The sequence below is a fragment of the Molothrus aeneus genome, chromosome 24 (assembly GCF_037042795.1).
Source record: "Molothrus aeneus isolate 106 chromosome 24, BPBGC_Maene_1.0, whole genome shotgun sequence".
Classification (NCBI taxonomy): Eukaryota; Metazoa; Chordata; class Aves; order Passeriformes; family Icteridae; genus Molothrus; species Molothrus aeneus.
Genome location: NC_089669.1, coordinates 7,059,467 through 7,078,865, shown reverse-complemented (window position 1 = coordinate 7,078,865; position 19,399 = coordinate 7,059,467). Strand labels below are relative to the sequence as shown.

General features: G+C 58.7%; 1 protein-coding gene across 6 annotated transcripts; it reads right to left on the bottom strand.

Annotated features, from left to right (window-relative positions):
* Positions 1-4,256: 4,256 nt before the first annotated feature.
* On the bottom strand, positions 4,257-18,747 carry CPNE5 (copine 5). 6 transcript variants are annotated; one of them, XM_066565095.1, is made up of 21 exons: positions 18,200-18,747; positions 16,816-16,856; positions 16,208-16,254; positions 14,957-15,060; positions 14,366-14,450; positions 14,202-14,278; positions 13,195-13,254; positions 13,047-13,110; positions 12,721-12,824; positions 12,415-12,519; positions 11,466-11,507; positions 11,116-11,191; positions 10,322-10,375; positions 10,184-10,245; positions 9,356-9,402; positions 8,490-8,671; positions 7,558-7,685; positions 7,389-7,491; positions 6,667-6,724; positions 6,373-6,446; positions 4,257-4,956 (listed from the first exon to the last, which is right to left on the bottom strand). In XM_066565095.1, the coding sequence occupies exons 1-21, from the start codon at positions 18,280-18,282 to the stop codon at positions 4,798-4,800; spliced, it is 1,755 nt and encodes a 584-aa protein (XP_066421192.1). In that variant the 5' UTR covers positions 18,283-18,747; the 3' UTR covers positions 4,257-4,797. The 6 variants fall into 6 exon arrangements, with proteins under 6 accessions (XP_066421192.1, XP_066421198.1, XP_066421193.1 ...); XM_066565101.1 differs by having other exon boundaries at positions 13,047-13,154; positions 13,197-13,254; positions 14,366-14,405; XM_066565096.1 differs by having other exon boundaries at positions 14,366-14,405; positions 18,200-18,710.
* Between the last annotated feature and the right edge of the window lie 652 nt (positions 18,748-19,399).

Sequence of the window (19,399 nt, the reverse complement as noted above, 5' to 3'; positions counted from 1 at the left end):
GCGGAAGGAAGTGGCGGAAGGAAGTGACGGAAGGAAGTGGCGGAAGGAAGGAAGTGGCGGAAGGAAGGAAGTGGCGGAAGGAAGGAAGTGGCGGAAGGAAGTGGCGGAAGGAAGGAAGTGGCGGAAGGAAGTGGCGGAAGGAAGTGGCGGAAGGAAGGAAGGAAGTGGCGGAAGGAAGGAAGTGGCGGAAGGAAGGAAGTGGCGGAAGGAAGGAAGGAAGGAAGGAAGGAAGGAAGGAAGGAAGGAAGGAAGGAAGGAAGGAAGGAAGGAAGGAAGGAAGGAAGGAAGGAAGGAAGGAAGGAAGGAAGGAAGGAAGGAAGGAAGGAAGGAAGGAAGGAAGGAAGGAAGTGGCGGAAGGAAGGAAGGAAGTGGCGGAAGGAAGTGGCGGAAGGAAGTGGCAGAAGTGGCGGAAGTGGCGGAAGTGGCGGAAGTGGCGGAAGGAAGGAAGTGGCGGAAGGAAGTGGCGGGAGGAAGTGGCGGAAGGAAGTGGCAGAAGGAAGTGGCGGAAGTGGCGGAAGGAAGTGGCGGAAGTGGCGGAAGTGGCGGAAGTGGCGGAAGTGGCGGAAGTGGCGGAAGTGGCGGAAGTGGCGGAAGGAAGGAAGGAAGGAAGGAAGGAAGGAAGGAAGGAAGGAAGGAAGGAAGGAAGGAAGGAAGGAAGGAAGGAGGGAAGGAAGGAAGGAAGGAAGGAATCTGGTGTTTGCTGGCACCACCAGTGCCCAGATCTGATAATTTGCTGGTGTCAGGCTCCAGATCCGGCAAATTGCCAGTGCTGGCACTGCCCAAGTCTGGCACCGGTACCACCCAGACCTGGCAATTTCCTGATGCTGGGGCACTCAAAGGGTCTGGCTGAGCAGGAAAGGTGATCCTGAGCCAGGAGCTTTCCTTGACTGCAGCAAAGCCTCAGCATGGAAAGACTTTCCTGGAACTCTGCCCTTGGCCAGAAGAGATTGTGCCAGGAGAGCTGACCCTAAATTTCTTCTCCCAGGCAAGCTTTAGGACAGGGAACATAGAAAAGCCAGAGCTGAGTCTCAGCTCTCTGCAGTCCTCCAGAAAAATCCTGTGTGTGAAGCATCCTTTGAGCAGGGTTTATATGCCAGGTGGGGGCAATTCAGAGCCCTTTTCTTTCCCTGTAGGCTGATGCTCTGACCCTTGCCCTTTCCAAAGGCCCTAGAGCTGCCTGCCAAGGGGTCTTTTTCACTGGGATGAGAAGAGTCCTGCTGCAAGGCTGTCCTCAACCTGCTTTTGCTGCATATCTGCCTGAGGAGTGCTCATTGCTTTTAGTCTCAGGTCCTGTGTGAGTGCAGGTGAAATTAGGGAAGGAGGGAGCAGCTCTGAAGGGTGGAGTTGGCTTTTGTTGGAGTTTTTTTCTTTTTAATGTACCTTCCCTGTCAGCTCTGGGCAGAGGTATGTAACTGTATCTGACGCCGGTGGCACTGTGGAGGTGGCCAAGGGGACCTTCCCTGAGCCCAGGCCAGGGTGTTCATTGGCCGGTCAGTTCCATTGACTGGCTGTGGCTGTGGGCGCGTCCCTTGAAGCGTCTCCAGGGAGGGAATGCTGGGGCTGTCACCCCTGGGGTGTCACACACAGGGGAACGCTGGGGCTGCCCTGCTCCTGCCCTGTCACCAATAGCTCTGCCAGTGCCTCGAGGGGACACAAAGGCTGAGCCAAAGGGTGAGAATTGCAGAAAGGGCTAAGATGGGAGGGAGCCAGCAGAATCATGGGGTGTAGCCCCTGGCCCTGCACAGACAGCCCAACAATGGCAGCCTGTGCATCCCTGGGAGCGGTGTCCAAAGGCTCCTGGAGCTCCGGCAGCTTCGGATCAATCCAAACACAGCAAGGAGGAGAGGGGCGGGCGGCGGGAAGGTGCCGCCGGGTTCGGGCGCGGGGCGGATTTGGCGTGGGGCCAAGAGCAGGGTCAGGCGGCCAAGGGCGGCCGGACATGCAGAGTCCCTTTCGACTGTCGGCAGCAGCGGCCTGCAGGCACAGCAGAGCGCAGTGGTTCCAGGGCCGTAGGCAGGCGCAGCGCCGGCAGCAGGCGCGGCACGGCTGCGGGGGCAGCGCGCGAAGGCATCGGGCAAGGCTTAAGGGCGGCACGGGGGCGACCGGCATGGGGCTGAGGGGGCCTGTGCTTTGTGGCACGAGTTTGCCATATCTTATGTACTCGGCTGAGATGAAGCACACGTTTCGACTTTCAGCAATTCATTAGCAGAGATGGCCTTGAGGAGAGGTTTTTAAGATTCTGCCGTCTTTTAGGAGGAAGGCTTTTGCTGCAGGGTTTACTCCGGCACACATCCCACCCCCGATCCGAGGCTGTTGTGGTACGGTGGTGACTGAAGGAAACGGACAACCCCCAGTGGAACATTTCTGAATAAATTCTAGACAGAAATCTAAATGGAGAATTAACCCTCACACTAACCCTAATCCCTAACCGTAATCCCCAATCCTAATCCTAACCCAAATTGTTTTCCACGTTGATTCTAAAGAGGTTAGTGTTTGGGGAAGGCCCAATGGATAAACGTGGAGGAACCCGAGTGTATGACAATCATGTCTCTCCTCAGGATTTCCTGGAGCAGCAGCCTTGCAGATGCCTTGCTGGGCCCTCCCCCCTCACAGTGGGTTCGCCCAGACGGGCAAAGACCTTCCCAAACAGTCAGGCTCCAAACTGACAGGGCCTCCTCACAAAACAAGGTGAGCTCCCCCAAGCAGTCAAGGATCTTCTCCTTGCTCTTCTGCAGGGGGACATACATGCAGGGCTTCATCTGCCCCTCCTCCCCCTTGATTTGGAGTGTTTCATTTCCATTAGCAACCCCTGACATCCCTTGGGTGAAAGATGACACCCCTCGTGTCAGCCCTGCTATGGGGGTCTCAGGGCCTTTCTCCCCTCCTGTTCCTCTCCACAACAACATGAGGCTTTTCACACTGCCTGATGTGAGGGAGGCTCCCCGTGTTTTGGTGTGCCATTTAGGGTCTGTGCCCCCTGGGATCTGTGCTGGTTTCCCCTGGGGCTGACCTTGGCCGAGGGAAATGCAGCAATAAAGAATGGAATCTTGAAGCAGATCTGGAGGGCCCCCGCAGCCTGAAGGGGTGCAGGAAGGGGGGAGTGAGAGCAGCCACCCCAACATGGGGTTTCCCCCCTAGTACCTGCCGACCGGTTTGGTCTCAGCACTAGTACAATCCCCTTACATTGGAAAGCCACTTCTTTTGGGGAGGACACAGGGGCCTAAAACAACCCCCACCTCCCAGCCAGGGGGAGGAAGCCTTTTCACCTCCCCATTGGAGTGGAGGGGCTTTGTGACCCTCAAGATGGGGGATGGGCAGGCACTTTGTGACCTCACCCAGCTGGGATGTCTGTGACCCCCTCAATTTGGGTGCAGGGGTTTTATTATCTCTCCCAAGTTGGAGTGTAGGCACTTTGTGACCCCTCCTCCCCTTTGGGGTGGGGGGCTTTATGAGACCCCACAAACACAGTTGGGGTGTGCTTTGTTACCCTAAAGTAGAGTGTGAGGACTTTGTGACCACTATAACTGGGGTGTGGATGCTTAGTGAACCCCCCAGTGGGATATGAGGTCTCTTCGATCCCCAGTTGGGTTTCAGAAGCTTTATGACCCCCTGAATTGGAGTATGGGGTCTCTGTGAGCCCCCCTGACTTCCCAGGGCCCTCTTCAAACATTTTTGGGGTGCAGGGGAGCAGAGTCCTGTAAATAACCCAACTCTCCCCTGCCCCAGGCAGTTTCTGTGTATTTGCAATTTTGGGAGTCACACAGTGGGGGCAGGGTCACACAGAGTCAGGAGGTGTCACACACTGAAGGGGTGTCACACACACCTGGTGAGGAGTTAGACCTGGGGGGATGCCAAAGTCTGAGGGGGGTTACAGCGTGTGGGGGCATCACACACAGCCAGGGGATATCAGACATGGGGGCCATTGCACTGCTGGGGGCTGTCAGAGCTAGGGGGAGGGTCACACAGCCAGGGAGGTCATTCCTTTTGAGGGGGTTCACTTGGTGTGTGGGGGATCACACAGCTGGGGAGGGGTCAGGGCTGGGCTGTCACAGCTTGGAGGGGATCACAGGTGCGGAGGGGGCAGAGCTAGGGGGGGTCATAGCTGGAGTGGGGGAGTCACACAGCTGTGCAGGGGAGTTGTCACAGTCCTGGGAGGTGTCCCACAGCTGGGGAGGGTCACACATTGGGGGGTTACACATACAGCCAGGACAGGGCCCCTTTTAGGGGAGATGCTTGAGCATCCCAGGGGAGGGGGCTGTAATTAAAGCCACAATTAATTTATTGCGATTTAAGGCAACTCAATGCAAACCCACATGGACACAGGCAACACAGCAAGGGAGAACATCAAAACACTGGGGACCCCAGTAGGATCAGCCCAGGTCATGCAGGAGAACCATGGATTTGGGGAGGTCTGTGAGGTGAGGAGGGGTCATGCATCATGCTAGGGGGGCACTCCACATTTGGTGGAGGCTCCTGTGCACCCCAGCTTTCTGGTCAGGCTGCTGAAGACCCCCTACTACTTTTCTAGGGGAAAGGACAGTCCTGGATGGGTATAGGCGACAGTCCCATAGCCAAGAATGCTCAGGCAACACCATCCCAATTCCCCCGAGAAACCCAAAAGCTGGTTTATGGGTGTGGTGGTGGGAACCTGGATTGGGGAGGGGACCCCAAGGTTGTGGAAAGGAGGAGAAGGACCTCCAGTCCCAGGTCCCTGACAGAGTATGCCTGGATAGAGGGTTCTGGGGTAGGATGAAGGGACATGGTGTGTTGGGAGTGGACAGTCAGGATGGGAGGGTTTCAGGGGACATGGGAGGGATGGGGGTGTGGTTTTATGCCCCGTGCCTTCATGTAAGAGAGGAGCTGGTCGGGAATCTCAGCGAGGACTTCTCGTGCCAGCCCTGCCATGCTCAGCCCCGCACCGGGACCCCCCGTCATGTAGTCACGAAATGGAACAAACTGGAGGGGGGCACAGCGATTGAGGGGGTCCAGGACCGGGAAGGCCCCGGAACTGTGTGCCCTACACACAGCAGCTCCAGTGTCCCCTCCCCATTCCTGATGTCTCAGTGTCCCTCACATTCAGGTACATACTAAGACCCAGTGCCCCCCCCCCCATCCTGGTACCCCCCCCCCCTCCATGTCCTAATGTACTCCCACATCCCAGTGTTCCCCATTTCCCAATACAGCCCTCTTCATGTCCCAGGGCACCCCCACATCCATGTGCATCCCAAGCCCCAATGCCCCTCCATATCCCAGTGCCTCCCATTTCCCACAGCCCCCACATCCCAGTGTCTCTTCCTATTTCCCAATACACCCCATGTCCCAGTGCCTCTTCCTATTTCCCAATACACCCCATGTCCCAATGCTCCCCCCATCCGGGTCCATCCTGGTGCCCAGTGCCCCCTTCATTTGCCAGCGCACCCTCCTCATGTCCCAGTGCCCCCCACATCCAGGTGCATCCCATATCCCATTGCCTCCCTCCAATGTCCCAGTGTTCCTGCCTGCTAATGATCTGGGCTTCCCCCCATATCCAGGAACATCCTAAGTCTCACTGCACTCTTTTTTCACAGCACAGCCTCCCCCAGAATGTCTTAGTACACGTCCTCTTCATGTCCCAGTGAAACTACATATCCCAGTATATGCCCCTCCATGTCCCAGTGCCCCCCACATCCCAGTGTCCCCCCCTTTCCCAGTACCAACCCCCTTCATGCCAAAGTGCCCCCCATATCCTGATAGACCTCCATGTCCCACTGCCCCCCCATTCCAAGGTACATTCCAAATCTCAGTGTACCCACTTTTCCCAGTGAAGGCCTCCAACATGTACCCAGTGCACCCAATGTCCCAGTGTCTCCCTCCACTGAGGTACATTCCAAACCCCATTCCACTCCTTTTTCCCAGTGCATCCCTCCCATGTCACAGTGCACTGCTTCTGTGTCCCAGCACATCCCTGACATCTCAATTCCAACCCCCCCCACTATTTCCCAGTAAACTTCCTTTCACGTGCTATTGTCTCCTTCATGGCTCAGTGCTTCCCATATCCTAATACGCTCCCATGTCGCAGTGCACCCTCATTCCAAGGTACATCCCAAGTCCCAGGGCACCTTCTTTTCCCAGTGAAGTGCCCCTACCATGTGCCAGTGCACCCCCAAATCCCAGTGCATCCCCCCATCTAGGTGCATCCCAAACCCATTGCATTCCCATGTCCCAGTGCCCCCCATTTCCCAGTCCACCTTATCACTCCTCCATACCAGTCCCACCAAGTGCTCTCCAGGAGTGATGGGGCTGATTTGAGCTCCCCAGGGCACCCCCTCACCACCACCCTGCTGGGTGGGCTGGGAGGGGGTCCCCAAATTCCTCATTGGTGAGGTTGGTTACCTGGACGATATCACGCTCAGCCACTTTGCCACGGGAAGAGATGCGGATGTCATCCCCATCTAGCTCCACCATGGCTGGGAGCAATGTAGGGGGGAGGTCAGCAGCACCCCAGTGCCCCCCATCCCAGGATGGGATCCCATTATGTCCCTCTCAACCTCACAGCCAGAACCCCCAAGCTGGGGTGTGCTGAGTCCATTCATATGCTGACACATTCAACTCATAGTTCAGTGGCCAAAGGACCCCGCCCCCATCCCCTCAGCCTTCCCCTAGTTCCCCCCAGCCCCCAGATCTTACCATCAAACTCGGCCTGGCCAACCCCCACGATGATAATGGACATGGGCAATTTGGCAGCCTGAAGGAGCCAGGGGGTAAAGGCAGTCCCATGAAATTTAATGATGCTGCCACCAAATGAGCCACCCCCCCCTCCCTGCAGCACCCAGGGGTGCCAACACCCCCTCCCCCAAGGATTCCAGTCCCTTACCACCCCCCCATCACCCAAAGGTCTCAGACCTCCCCAATGGCACCAGGGGGTTCCAGGAACTTCCCAGTCCCCTTGCAGCACCCAGGGGTTCCAGACACCCCTGCACATTGAACCCTGGGGGTCCAAGCCCTTTCCCACCTCTCACTGGTCCCAGTCCCTCCTCACTGCCTCCAGCACCCAGGGGTCCACACCCCCCCCCAGTACCCAGGGCTCCCAGCGCCTTCCCCATCCCTCCAATATGCAAGGGTGCCAACCCACCCCTTCCCTCTCAGCTTCAGGGTCCCAGCTCCTCTTCACCCATCCCATCACCCAAAGGGTCCCAACTACCCCCAACCCCTCAGAACCCAGGAGTTCAAGCCCCTTCCTATCCCCCTTCTAGCTCCTCCTCAACCCCCCAGCACCCAGGGGTCTCCATCCTTTCCTACCCCCTTCAAGGGTCCCAATCCCTCTCCACTGCCCCCATCACCCAAGGGTCCCAAGTCCCCAGCACCCAGGGGTGCCACCACCCACCCCAATGCCACTATGAGGGTCTCACATTGACAATGGCCTCCTTGGTCTGGGCCATGTCAGAGATGACACCATCGGTGATGATGAGGAGGACAAAGTACTGGGATCCGTCCAGCACCGTGGCCGCTGAGCTAGGGGGACCCTGCGTGACGCCGAGGACACAGGGACCCCACCCCAGGGCATGGGGCCCCCCTTACCGGGCAACATGGTTGACAACAGGGGCAAAGTTGGTGGGGCCGTAGAGCTGGACATGGCGCAGGCTGCGCTGATACGCCTCCAGCACCCCCGCAATGCCATGGCACGCCGGGTTTGATGCATCCCCATTCTGCCGCAGGGTCACCAGGAGCACGGTGACACCACAGCCCCCACCCATGGACAGGATGACACCATGCACCCCACCCACAGACAAAGATGGCATTGCCGTGGCCCCCAAATGCTAACAAGGACAATCCCACAATGTCCACAATGCGGTAACAAGGGAGACACCAACATGTTCCCAACTCAGTGTCAAGGATGATACTGCCATGGCCCCAACCCAGTGACAAAATGATGATGCCACTATGTTCCCAACCCAAGACAAGGATGACACCACCACATCCCCAACCCAGTGACAAAAATGATACCACTATGTCCCCAACACAGTGAGAATAGGTGACAAGGACAACATCATCATATGCCCGGCACAGTGACAAAGACCACACCACCACATCCTGAACCTGGTGACGAGGATGATACTACTATGTCTCCAACCTGGTGACACTGCCATGACCCCAAACCAGTCACAAAATGATGATGCCACTATGTTCCCAGCCCAAGGATAAGGATGACACCACCACATCCCCAGTCCATATCCAATCCAAACACACCATATACCCAACTTGGTGATCAAGGATGAGACCACTATGACCCCAAACTGGTGACAACACCAAGCCCCTTCCTAACCTGGTGATAGGGATGACACTGCCATGGCCCCAGACCAGTGACAAGGATCACACCACCACAGCCCCAACCCAAGGACAATGTCCCTCCATGTCCCAAACAACATGACACGATGATTCCACCATGGCCCCAACTTCGTGACAAGGACACCACCCTTCATCCACAGTCCTGTCCCGCCTTGGCCCCTCACCAGTGGGAACTCGTGGGACACGTGCCCATCCGGGGGGACCTTGGCACCAAAGCCAAGGGCTGGGAACATTTTGTCACTGTCGTAGTCCTGGATGATGTCCCCCACAGCCCTCAGTGCCAGGCTGTAGGCATTCAGCTGGAAGGGGCTCAGGTAGTGCAGGGACGTGGGCTGTGAGGGGTTCCCTGCACAGGCATGGGGCTCAGCACCCCCACAGCCCCCCCAGCACCCCCATAACACCCCCAGCATTCCCACAACCATGGCACCACTATGGCCCCAACCCAGTGGCAAGGATGATGTCATTCCCAACACGGTGACAAGGACAAGGATGATCCCACCATGTCTCCAAATGCCCCCACATCCCCAACCCAGTCACAAGGGTGACACCACCATATTCCCAATTTGGTGACAAAGGTGATGCCACCACGTCCCCAACCTGGTGACAGCTGGTGACACGGATGACACCACCATGGAACCAACAGTGACAAGGAAGACATTGCCATGACCCCAACCCAGTGACAAGAATGGCACCACCAAACTCAGTGGTGATGATGGCACCAAATCCCCAACCCAGAGACAGCTGGTGACAAGTATGACACCACTGTAGTACCAATACAGTGACAAATATAACACCGCCATGGCCCCAAACCCACAATAAGGACAATGCCATCGTGACCCCAACCCAAGGGAGTGACAAGGGAGACGCCACTGGGTCCCCAACCCAGTGACAAGGGAGACATGACCATGTGTCCAACACAACTACAAGGACAACAACACCATGTCCCCAAGCTGGTGACAAGGATGACACCACCAAACTGGTTACAACTGTCCCAAATAAATCCCTCAGGGGGAACACAGTTGCCACTCACCATTGGATGCCGTGAAGTCTATGGCCACTGTGAAGTTGAGTTGGGTCCTGGGGGGTTAAAGTGGCCTTGGGGTGATCTAGGGGGTGACTTGTGGGTTTGGGGTGGGGCACCCCTCTGGCCACAGGCTGGACTGGGTGCACCCATATCACAATTCAGAGCACCCCCAAGTATCCCTGCACTGAGGTGTCAGTGCTGCACCTAAAGGAGTGGCTGCGGGTGCTGAGGAGCCCCAAATGACCAATTTGGGAGTGCTGGGGAGCCCCTGCCCATGAGGGAGTATCTGGGTGGGGTGCTGAGGATTCACAATGGAGAAGATGGGAGTGGTGGGGATCCTCTTTTCCCAAAGGAGCAACTGTGGGTGTTGGGGACCCCAAAGCTGTTGGAAGTGCTGGAGACTTCTAAAGGGAGCAATTGTGGGTGCTGGGGACTACCAGTGAAGCAGCTGTGGGTGATGGGGACAGCCTGCCTGCAAGGAGGCATCTGGGTGGGAGTGCTGAGACCCCCAATGGAGGAGCTAGGTGTGCTGAGGACCCCCCAGTGGAGCAACTGGGGGTGTTGGGGATCCCACAGGGAGGAGCTGAGGATAGCAGGAACACCATCCACCCCTCCCCCCCATCCCCGAGGGAGCAGCAGTGGGTACTGGGGACCTCCAAGGGAGGAGATGGCAGTCCTGGGGACTGCCCTGCCAGTGAAATAGAGGCTGGGGATGTTGGGGATTCTCTGCCCTTGAGGGAGCAGCTCAGAGTGCTGGGTACTCCCAAGGAAGGAGCTGGGGGTGTTCGGGACCCTCAAAAGTGCAGCTGGAGGTGCTGGGGACCCCCTCCTCACCCGCCCCTGATGTAGTCCAGGAAGGTGTGCTCAGCCTCCACAGTGAAGGACAGCAATGTCACCTGTGGGGACATGGGACTCAGGGGAGAAGTGCCCACTCCCCCTGTGTCCTCCCCCTCTGCACATCCCCATCCTCACTGTCCCTGAGTTCAGGTACTTCTTCTTCTTCATCTTCTTCCGGGGGTTCACCACCTGCAGGGATGAGAGGAGAGCGAAGGGGTCTGCTTCTCACAGCGACAGGAGGCTCCAGGGAGCAGTGTAATGGACTGTCACATCCAGGGGGACAGGGGGGCACAGAATACCCTGGGAGGCAGCAGTGGGAGCACTGTACTGAGGTGCAGAGAGGGACCTTGAGAAGCACATGGTGGGCTGTGACACCCAGGGGTGCATGTGGGGACCCTGGGGATTGTAGTGCAGCTGGAGATCCATGGTGGGGGCTGGGGACCCCCAAGGGAGCAGCTGTGGGTGCTGCACCCCAGGGTGCAGCATGGAAACCATAACACCCCAGGGGTGCAGTGTGGGGATCCCAACACCCTAGGCACAGGGAATCATGGGGACTATAAACCTCTATGGCTGCAGCATGAGCACCCTGGGCATCACTGCACCTCAGAGTGCAGGAGAGGGACCCTTGGGTATATGGCACACCAAGGTGCAGGATTGGGAGGGACCCTGGGGACCACAACATCCCGGGATTGCATCACGGGGATCCAGGGGTATGTAGCACCTACACAGAGACACCGGCACACAGAGGTGCAGCAGAGACGGACCCTGGGGACCATAACACCCAAGGAGTGCAGTGTTAAGACCCCAACACACAGAGGTGCAGCACAGGGTCCCTGGGCACCGTAACATCTGGGGGTGCAGCAGTGGGACCATGACCCCCATGGGGGGTGGTGCAGGACCCCCATGCCCATGTACCCATCCCCCCTCACCTCGTACACGTTGAAGTGGCTCTGGCCTCGTGCCAGCTCCCGATAACTGGTGGTGAACTCCCCGATGAAGTCGTGGCTGCACAGCCAGTGAATCTCCATCAGTCCGGTTTGGGAGGTTCCCATTACCCGGGGGATCCCCACCAGTCAGTGGTGTGGGGATGGGGGGCTTCCCATTGCCCAGGAGGTTTCCCATCAGCCAGAGAGTCCCGAATAGCCAGGGGGGATTCCCATCAACTGCGGGGGGGGGGGGGCTCCATCTCCCCGGGGATGCAGGGGTGGTGGGGGGTCCCTGTCACCTGAGGGGGGCAGGTGCAGGGTGTGGAGGGTCTCCAGGACCACACACAGCTCACCTGCCATCACGGTCCCAGTCATATACTTCCACCTTGATGGCTCTGCAAGGCAGAGGGGGGGGGTCACCGACACCCCCAAATCCCAACCTCCTCCCCCCCCTCCCCTGGGCACCCGTCACACACAACCCCCCGCTCCCTGTGGGATTTGTTTTGACGCCTCTGTGGGCTTTTTCCTGCTTCCTTCTCCTCCTCAGGATATTTTTATCCATCGTTGCCACAGCAACATTCAACATGGGGCCAAAGCAGTGTGAAGAGATTTTTGCCAGGACAGTAGCTGATGACACTGGTTTGGGATTGGGGGGGGGAGGAATAGCTCGGTGACAGCTGCGATGCCCATTGCTCAGATGGGTAAACTGAGGCAAAAGGGCAAAAGCGGGTAACACTGGGGGGGCAGGGGGGGCGGGGGTGTGCTACTGGTACCACAGAGACAGGGGAAGGGGTTCTGGGAGTTGAGGTGGCCACAGAGGGTGTCTCATGGGGCCACAGAGAAGGTGGATGGACAGCAGGGGGTCCCGAGGTACCACAGAGATGAGGAGAAGGGGGTAAAGAGGGTCCTGAGGTACCACAGACACAGGGGAAGGGATTCTGGGGTACTGCAGAGAGAGGGGAAGGGGATCCAGGGGTACCATGGACATGGAGTGAGGGAGGCTCTGAGAGTCCAGAGGTACCACACAGATGGGGACATGGGGTGCAGGGATTCCTGGAGGACCTTGGAGATGGGAGAAAGAAGGAAAAGGGGGTCCTGAGGGCCCATAGAGATGGGAGGAAGGGGGTTCTGGGGGTCTCAGAAGACCACAAAGATGGGAGTGCAGGGTGTCCCCGGGTATGACAGAGAGGGGAGAAGGGGGTTCAGGGGTCCTAGTGGACCCTAGAGATGGGGGGAAGAGGGAGAAGGAGGTCTTTGGGGCCAAAGAGGGGGTGCAGGGGGTAGCAGTCCCCTGACACTCACCGGTCATGGTCCCCGTTGCAGAGGGCACGCACAGGAATGGCAAAGGCTGCCCAGACGGGGTTCAGTGTGTTCCGCACCACTTCCGTCTTGTGGCAGATGGTGAAACTGGGGGAAAGACAAGGAGTAAAAGGGAGTCACTCCCCCAGCCCAACAGCCCCCCAATCTGTCACCCCCACAGTGCAGTGAGGATTTTTAGATACTCCCGCCAATGCCAGCCCATGGGGACGTAAGGGTGTCCTGTGCTGGGGCTGAGCCCTCCCATGAGGTGTGGGAGGGTCACTGCAGTTTTGAAGGGGGGTCGCTCACGTCCCGTCTTCGTTGCTGCGGTAGAAGACCATGAAGGGGTCAGATTTTCCGAAGAAATCCTTCTTATCCAGCTTGTTGGCGCAGAACTGGAGTGTGGCCACGTCCTGGGGGGTGGAATCGGGGGGGATCATCCACCCTGCACTCCCCTCAGGGGTGGGATCCTTTGGGGCAGCTGCTCCATGAGGGAAGGAGGGATCCAGGACAGGCGGGATACAGCGTGAGGATAAACAGCCCACACTCTCATCTGCGGGCTAGTGTGTCTCAGCCAACCCTGATATTCCGGGGTTCCCAAGCTACGCCCCCTCCCCTGCCCCGCCGCAGCTCACCCGGCAGTTTCCCAACTCTTCAGCGAGGAGTATGATGGTGCCGCACTTCTTCCCCGGAATGCCACTGCCGGGATGAGATGTGAGCAGAGTGGGGGCACACGTGGTGCCCTGGGGGGTTCCCCCGCGCACTGAGCACCCCAAAACTTACACATGGGAGGCAGCCGGGACAGGTCTTCTGCCCCGGGAGTGCATGGTGGCTGTCCCCATCCTGCAGGGACACATGCTGAAGGGTGATGGAGGGGATCCCCACCCAATAAAAAGCCCCCCACTCCCAAAAAAAGGAAGTCTACAAAAAAAAACCCCAGCTCCCTCCCAGATTCCAGCACCCTAAAAAGAAGCTGTTTCTCCCCTCAAAAAAGCCAGTCCCCAAAAGACATTCAGCCCCCCCAAATAGTCAATTCCCACAAAACAAACTGCCCCTGAAAAAGCCAACCCCAAAAAGTCAGACCCTTCCAAAAGCCAGAGCCCCCCTAAAAGCCAGATCCTTCAAAAGGATCCTTCTTTTTTCCCAAGAAAAAGCCAGACCCATCAAACCCCACCAAAAATGCCACTGTTGGCTCTGGGGTCTGAGTCCATCCTGGGCACACCAAAAGGGACCTAGGGAGACATGAGGACACTGGGACCATGGGGGTTCATGTCAAGGGCTTCTCCAGGGGGACATGGGGACACTGAGTTTCCCACTTTTCTCCAAAACACTGGTTTTGGAGAAACCCAGGATTTTCTCCAAAGAGGACATAGTGACCTCAGGGACACTGGGGCACAAGCAGGACTCATGTCAGGAGCTTCTCCATGGGAGAGGTCATGGGGACATTGGGATCAGTGGGGGCGGCAGCTCACATTGGGGGCTTCCCTGGGGCAGAGACAGAGGGACTATGGGACACTGGGGACAAGGGGGGCTACCATCAGGAGTTTCTCCAGTGCAGGGCATGGGGACCCTGAGGGAGACACTGGACCACAGTGGAGGCTCAAATGAGGGGTTTCTTGGGGAAAGGGAGGGGGGAGGGAGGTGGGTGGGGGCAGAGACATGGGGACTCTGGGGTTCATGTCAGGGGCTTCTCTAGGAAGAACATGGGCATACTGGGGCACAAGAGGGCTCACATCAGGGGCTTTACTGGGGTGGGACATGGGGACACTTGGGGAAAGGGGGGGGCTCACGTCAGGGGCTTCTCCAGGCGGCTGCCAGCTGAGCCCACGATCTCCCCCAGGGTGCAGAATGCCTGGCCCAGGAAATCCTGCAGGATTGGGAATACTGGGTGTCACCAGGGGGATGCCCATCCCAGGGAGGCCAGGGGAGCAGGGCTGACTGATCCTGCACTTACATGCTTGGAGAGGTCAGGGCTCTTGGAGTCCACATCATACCTGGGGGCAGAGGGAACATGTAGGCATGGAACAGGAAGGAGGGGCCTTGGATGGGACAGGGATGGGAACAGGGATGGAGACAGGGATGGGATGCGATGGGAGGGAGACAGGGAGTGGGAGGGATGGAATTAGAGAGGGATGGTACACAAATAGGGATGGATTAGGTGTGGGGATGGGATGGGGAAAAGAATAGCGATAGGATGGGACAAGGAGAGGTAAAGGAATGGGATGGGATGGGATGGGATGGGATGGGATGGGATGGGATGGGATGGGATGGGGACAATAGAATGGACAGGGATGAGATGTGGCTAGGGACAGGATGGGACAGGAACATAATGGGGACTATCCAGTCCAGGATAAGGATGACAATGGGACGGGACAAGGATGGGGACAGGGATGTGAACAAGGGTGGTAATGGTCCAGGAACGGGGAAAGAACAAGGATGGGGACAAGGACACCCTGAGGGGCTGTGCCAGGGTGGCCAGGGGGTGACCCTGGGGGGAAAGGGGGTTGACACTGGGGGTGACACTAGAACCACAGGGGCCACTCACAGGTCAAAGCGCAGATTCTGCCGCTCCTCAAAGCAATAATCAAGGACAAACTTGTGCAGGAAGTCAGGATTCAGGGAATTGTCGATGACCTCAGTCCGGCCAAACTGGGGGATATAGGTACAGTGGGGATAATGGGGTGACAGGAAAACATGGGGTGGGGACAGGGATATGGAGACAGAGGGACATGGGGATGTGGTGATTTGGACACGGGGACATGGGGACATAGAGATGATGAGACATGGGGGCATAGGGATGGGAACATGAGAACATGGGCAGGGGGGATAGGGATACAGGGATATGGGGACATGGAGATGCGAAGTCATGGGGGCATAGGGATGAAGACACAGGGACATGAAGACATGGGAACACAGGGATGTGTGAACAGCACCAGAAAACAGGAGTATGGGAATGAGGGTGGGGCATACGATGGGAGCAGTGGGACCTGAGAATGTGGACATGGGGACATACAGATATGGGGACACAGTGACATGGAGACACAGGGATATGACAACATGTGGACGTGGGGCTGGGGACATGGGAACATGAGGATATGGGGACACAGGGACATGAGGACATGAGACTGGGGACATGAGGACACATGTGGGCGGAGGAAGTGGGGCAAGGGTGGGCAGCAGGCCCGGGCCGGGGCACGTGTGGGAAAGGGGTGGGCAGGGGCGGGGAGGGCCCAGGTGCCGCTTTGTGCCTCGGGGCTGTCCCACCCCCTGCTCATTACCCCGCAATTAACACATTGTTAATTACAGGGGGCCTGGCTGCATGCTGACAGCTGATTGGCTGGCTGCCCGGCACCTCGACATGCTCCCCAGATCCCCAGGATGCTGGTTGGCTTATCGCTCTGCCCCCAGGCATTGATTGGATGGCTGCTGCATCCCAGAATGCTGATTGTCCAGGTGCTGCATCCGAAGATGCTGATTGCTCACTGGTGACTGGCCAACTGGTTGGCACCCCAACACACTGATTGGCCACCTGGCCATCACCCCAACATGCTGATAGGCCAGAATCTTACATGCTACTTGGCTGGCTGGCTGCCATTACCCCTGACATGCTGATTTGCCATCTGGTTGGCACACAGACATGCTGACTATTCATTGCCCCAGCATGCTGATGATTGGTTGGCCAGCTAGCACCCCAACATCTTGATTGGCTGGCTGAGTACACACTAACATGTCAACTGGCCAGCTGAGCACAGCCCAACATGCTGATTGGCTGTCCCCCACCAATCGGGTCACTCACCTCCCGCCATTGGTGGCTGCCAGGGCGCTGCGTGTACAGCACACAGACTGCAGGGGGAGGGGTCAGGGGAGGCAGGCACCCCCAGAGACCCCCAAAACTCTTAGAGACACCACCATTCCCAGAGAATCCCAAAACTCCCCAGAGAGCCCCCAAAACACCTCAGAGACACCCCTGAACCCCCCCAAATCCCCCTAAACTCCCCCAGACACCCCCAAAATACCTCAGAGGCTCCCCAAATCCCCCAGAGATCTCCAAAACCCAAAAGACCACCCAAAACCCCCAGAGACCCCAACACTCCCCAGTGTTCCCAAAACCCCCAGAACCCTCCAAAATGTCCTTGAGACTCCCAAACCCACATAGAACCACAACAATCCCAGAGACCTCCCAAAACATGTCAGAGACCCCAAAAACCCCTAGAGACCACAACACTCCCCAGAGACACTGATGCTCCCAGAGACCCCCCAGAAACCCCAGATACTCCCAAAACACCTCAGAGACACCCCCCAACCCCCAGACACCCCCAAGCCCCCCAGAAACCCCAAGCCCCCCAGAAACTCCCCAAAACACCTAAGAGCCAAAACACACCCCATCCCCCCTGCCTCACTCACTTGGGTCCGACTTAGAGAAGGTGTCCCTGTCCAGGAGCTGCCTGGGGGGCAGAGAGGAGTGAGTGTGAGAGTATGTGTGTGTGTGTGTGTGTGTGTGTGTGTGTGTGTGTGAATGTGAGCGTGAATGTGAGTGTGAGCACCTGGCTGTGTCTATGACTGTGTGTACCCGTTGTGCAGTAAGATGTGCCCCAGAGCACACATTGAGGTGCACAACCACAGGTCGTGCCCTGTTGTGACAGGGTGGGTGGCAGGGTGTGCGCAGCCAGGTGTGCCCCAGGACAGGGATTGGCGTGCAAAGCATGTCTGACACGTTGGGGTGCACAGACACATCTGCACAGGGTGCACAGCATGACACATGTTAAGAATGCCAAATGTCAGGGGTACAGTTATGTGTCAGGACACCAAAAAAAGACCTCAGGTTGCAGAGGGAGGGTACAGGGACTGCAGGGTAGGCAGGGGTACAAGGGATGCAATGGTGCAGTGCAGCCCAGCCGGAGGATTCAGGAGTTTCAGGGTGGGCAAGGGATACCGGGGGTGCAGGGGATACAGGGTCCAACCAGACCCCCCTGCATCCCCAGAATCCCCCAAACCCGACCTTCTTGCACTCCCAGTCCCAGAGACCCCCAAAGGCCCCCGCATGCCCCCCACTCCCCTCAGTGCCCCACACCCTCAGCACCTTTGGCTTACCCAGTGCCCTTCTGTCCCCACACCAAACACTCCCTGTACTCCCCAGGCTCCCCCACGCCTACCAGCACATTCACATTCCAGTGTCTTCCAGTGAATCTCAGTGCCTCCTAATGCACTTCAGTGCCTCCGGCGCCAGCTGCCCTGCTTCCCAGTCCTTCCCCGTGCTTCCCCGTGCCTCCCAGTGCTCTTCATTGCCGACAGCACCCTGTTCCCTAGTGTCTCCCGGTGACTTCCAGAGCATTTCAGTGCATTCCAGTACATCTCAGCAATTCACACCACCAACTGCTCCCACTCTCCGGTGCATTCCAGTGCCTCCCAGAGCATCCCATGGGATCTCAATACATCACAGTGCACCCCGGCATCCTTCGACGCCAGCTGCTGTGGCACTCCAGTACCTCCCAATGCGTCTCATTGCGTTCCAGTGCAACCCAGTGCCCTACAACGCCAGCTGCTCCCAGCTCTCCAATGCTTCCCAGTGCATCCCACGGGATCTCAATGCCTCCCAGTGTACCTCAGCACCCTCCAACGCAGCTCCCCAGTGCTTCCCCGTGCCCCTCTGTGCATCCCAGCACCCTCCAACGGCAGCTACCCCTACATCACAGTGCAACCCAGTGCCCCCCAGCACCTTCCAACGCCAGCATCAGCGCCTCCCCGCGCCCCCGCCGCCCGGTGCCGGCTCCCGCCGCGGCCCCGCTACCTGCAGGACACCGTGAGTTCCACGCGAGTGGCCGGGACGGGACTGGATCCGGTGCCCGGTTCCGAGGCGCCCAGGCCCGCCATGCCCCGAGCTCCGTCGCTGCCCCGACACCGGCAACAGCACCGCGATCGGCTCCGCCTCGGGACCGCCCTTGGCACCGCCCGGGGCTCCCGGCACCGGCTCCGGCCCCTCACCGAAGGACTTGCCCCGGGGTCTTCTTCGGGACCACCCGCCGGGAGACCGGGACCGCCTTTGGCACCGCCCGGGGCTCCCGGCACCGGCCCCGGCCGCGCACCGAGGGAGTGCCCCGGAGTCTTCTTCGCGACCGCCAGCGGGGAGACCGGGACCGGCTCGGGACCGCCCCCGGGATCGTCCCCAGATGCGCGGTACCGCCTCCGGGATCGCCCCCGGGGCTGCCTCCCCTTCCCCGGTACCACCACGGACTGTCGATACTGCCCCCGGGATCGCCCCGAAATTTTCGGAATCACCCCCAGATTCCTGCGATCTACCGTCACACCGCCTCCAGGCCTGCTTCCAAATCCCCGGTACCTCCCGGGCCCGGGGGACCCCTCCCCCTCCGCCTCGGAAACGCCCCCAGATCTCCGGGATGGCCCCCCCCATCAACCCCAGCGCCGCCTCCACAGCCCAGTTCCCCCCTGGAAGCCTGGTACTGCTCTGGGATCCACCCCAGATTCCCGGCATCGCTCCGGGATCAACGCCAAATCCCTTGTACCTCCCCTGACCACTGCCGCCTCCCCCGCATCGCCCGCCGGGCTGCCTCACCATTCCCGGGACCGCCTCGGACCACCGGTACTGTCCCCAGGATAGCTCTCAGATCCTCGGCATCACCTCCAGATCCCCGGCATCAGTCCGAGGAAGTCCGGTGCCTTTCCCTGCATCGTCCCCAGTGCCACCTCCCCGTCCTCAGTGCCCCCCGGACGCGGGTACCAAGGATCAGCCCCGGGATCATCCCGAGACCACTGCTACTGCCCTGGGATTGCCCCCGAGGCTGCCTCCAGACGCCGGTACACCACGGACCATTGGTACTACCCCCCGGGATCACCCCCAGACCGGACCCCCGGTGCTCCCTCCCCAGTAGCCCCAGCACCCCTCTGACACTCCTAGTGCGCCCCCCTGTGCCATAGTGACACTCTCGATACCACCCACTCCACAGAATGAAGTCCCAATCCCCCTAGTTCT

Bases quoted from the DNA above. Each gene is read 5' to 3' on its own strand.
- CPNE5 (XM_066565095.1), bottom strand. From the start codon at position 18,282: ATGGCGGGCCTGGGCGCCTCGGAACCGGGCACCGGATCCAGTCCCGTC. The intron at 16,857-18,199 runs GTAGCGGGGCCG...TCTGCCCCCCAG, and splicing joins GAACTCACGGTGTCCTGCAG to GCAGCTCCTGGACAGGGACA. The intron at 12,520-12,720 runs GTGAGCGACCCC...TCTTTCCCCCAG, and splicing joins CGCAGCAACGAAGACGGGAC to TTTCACCATCTGCCACAAGA.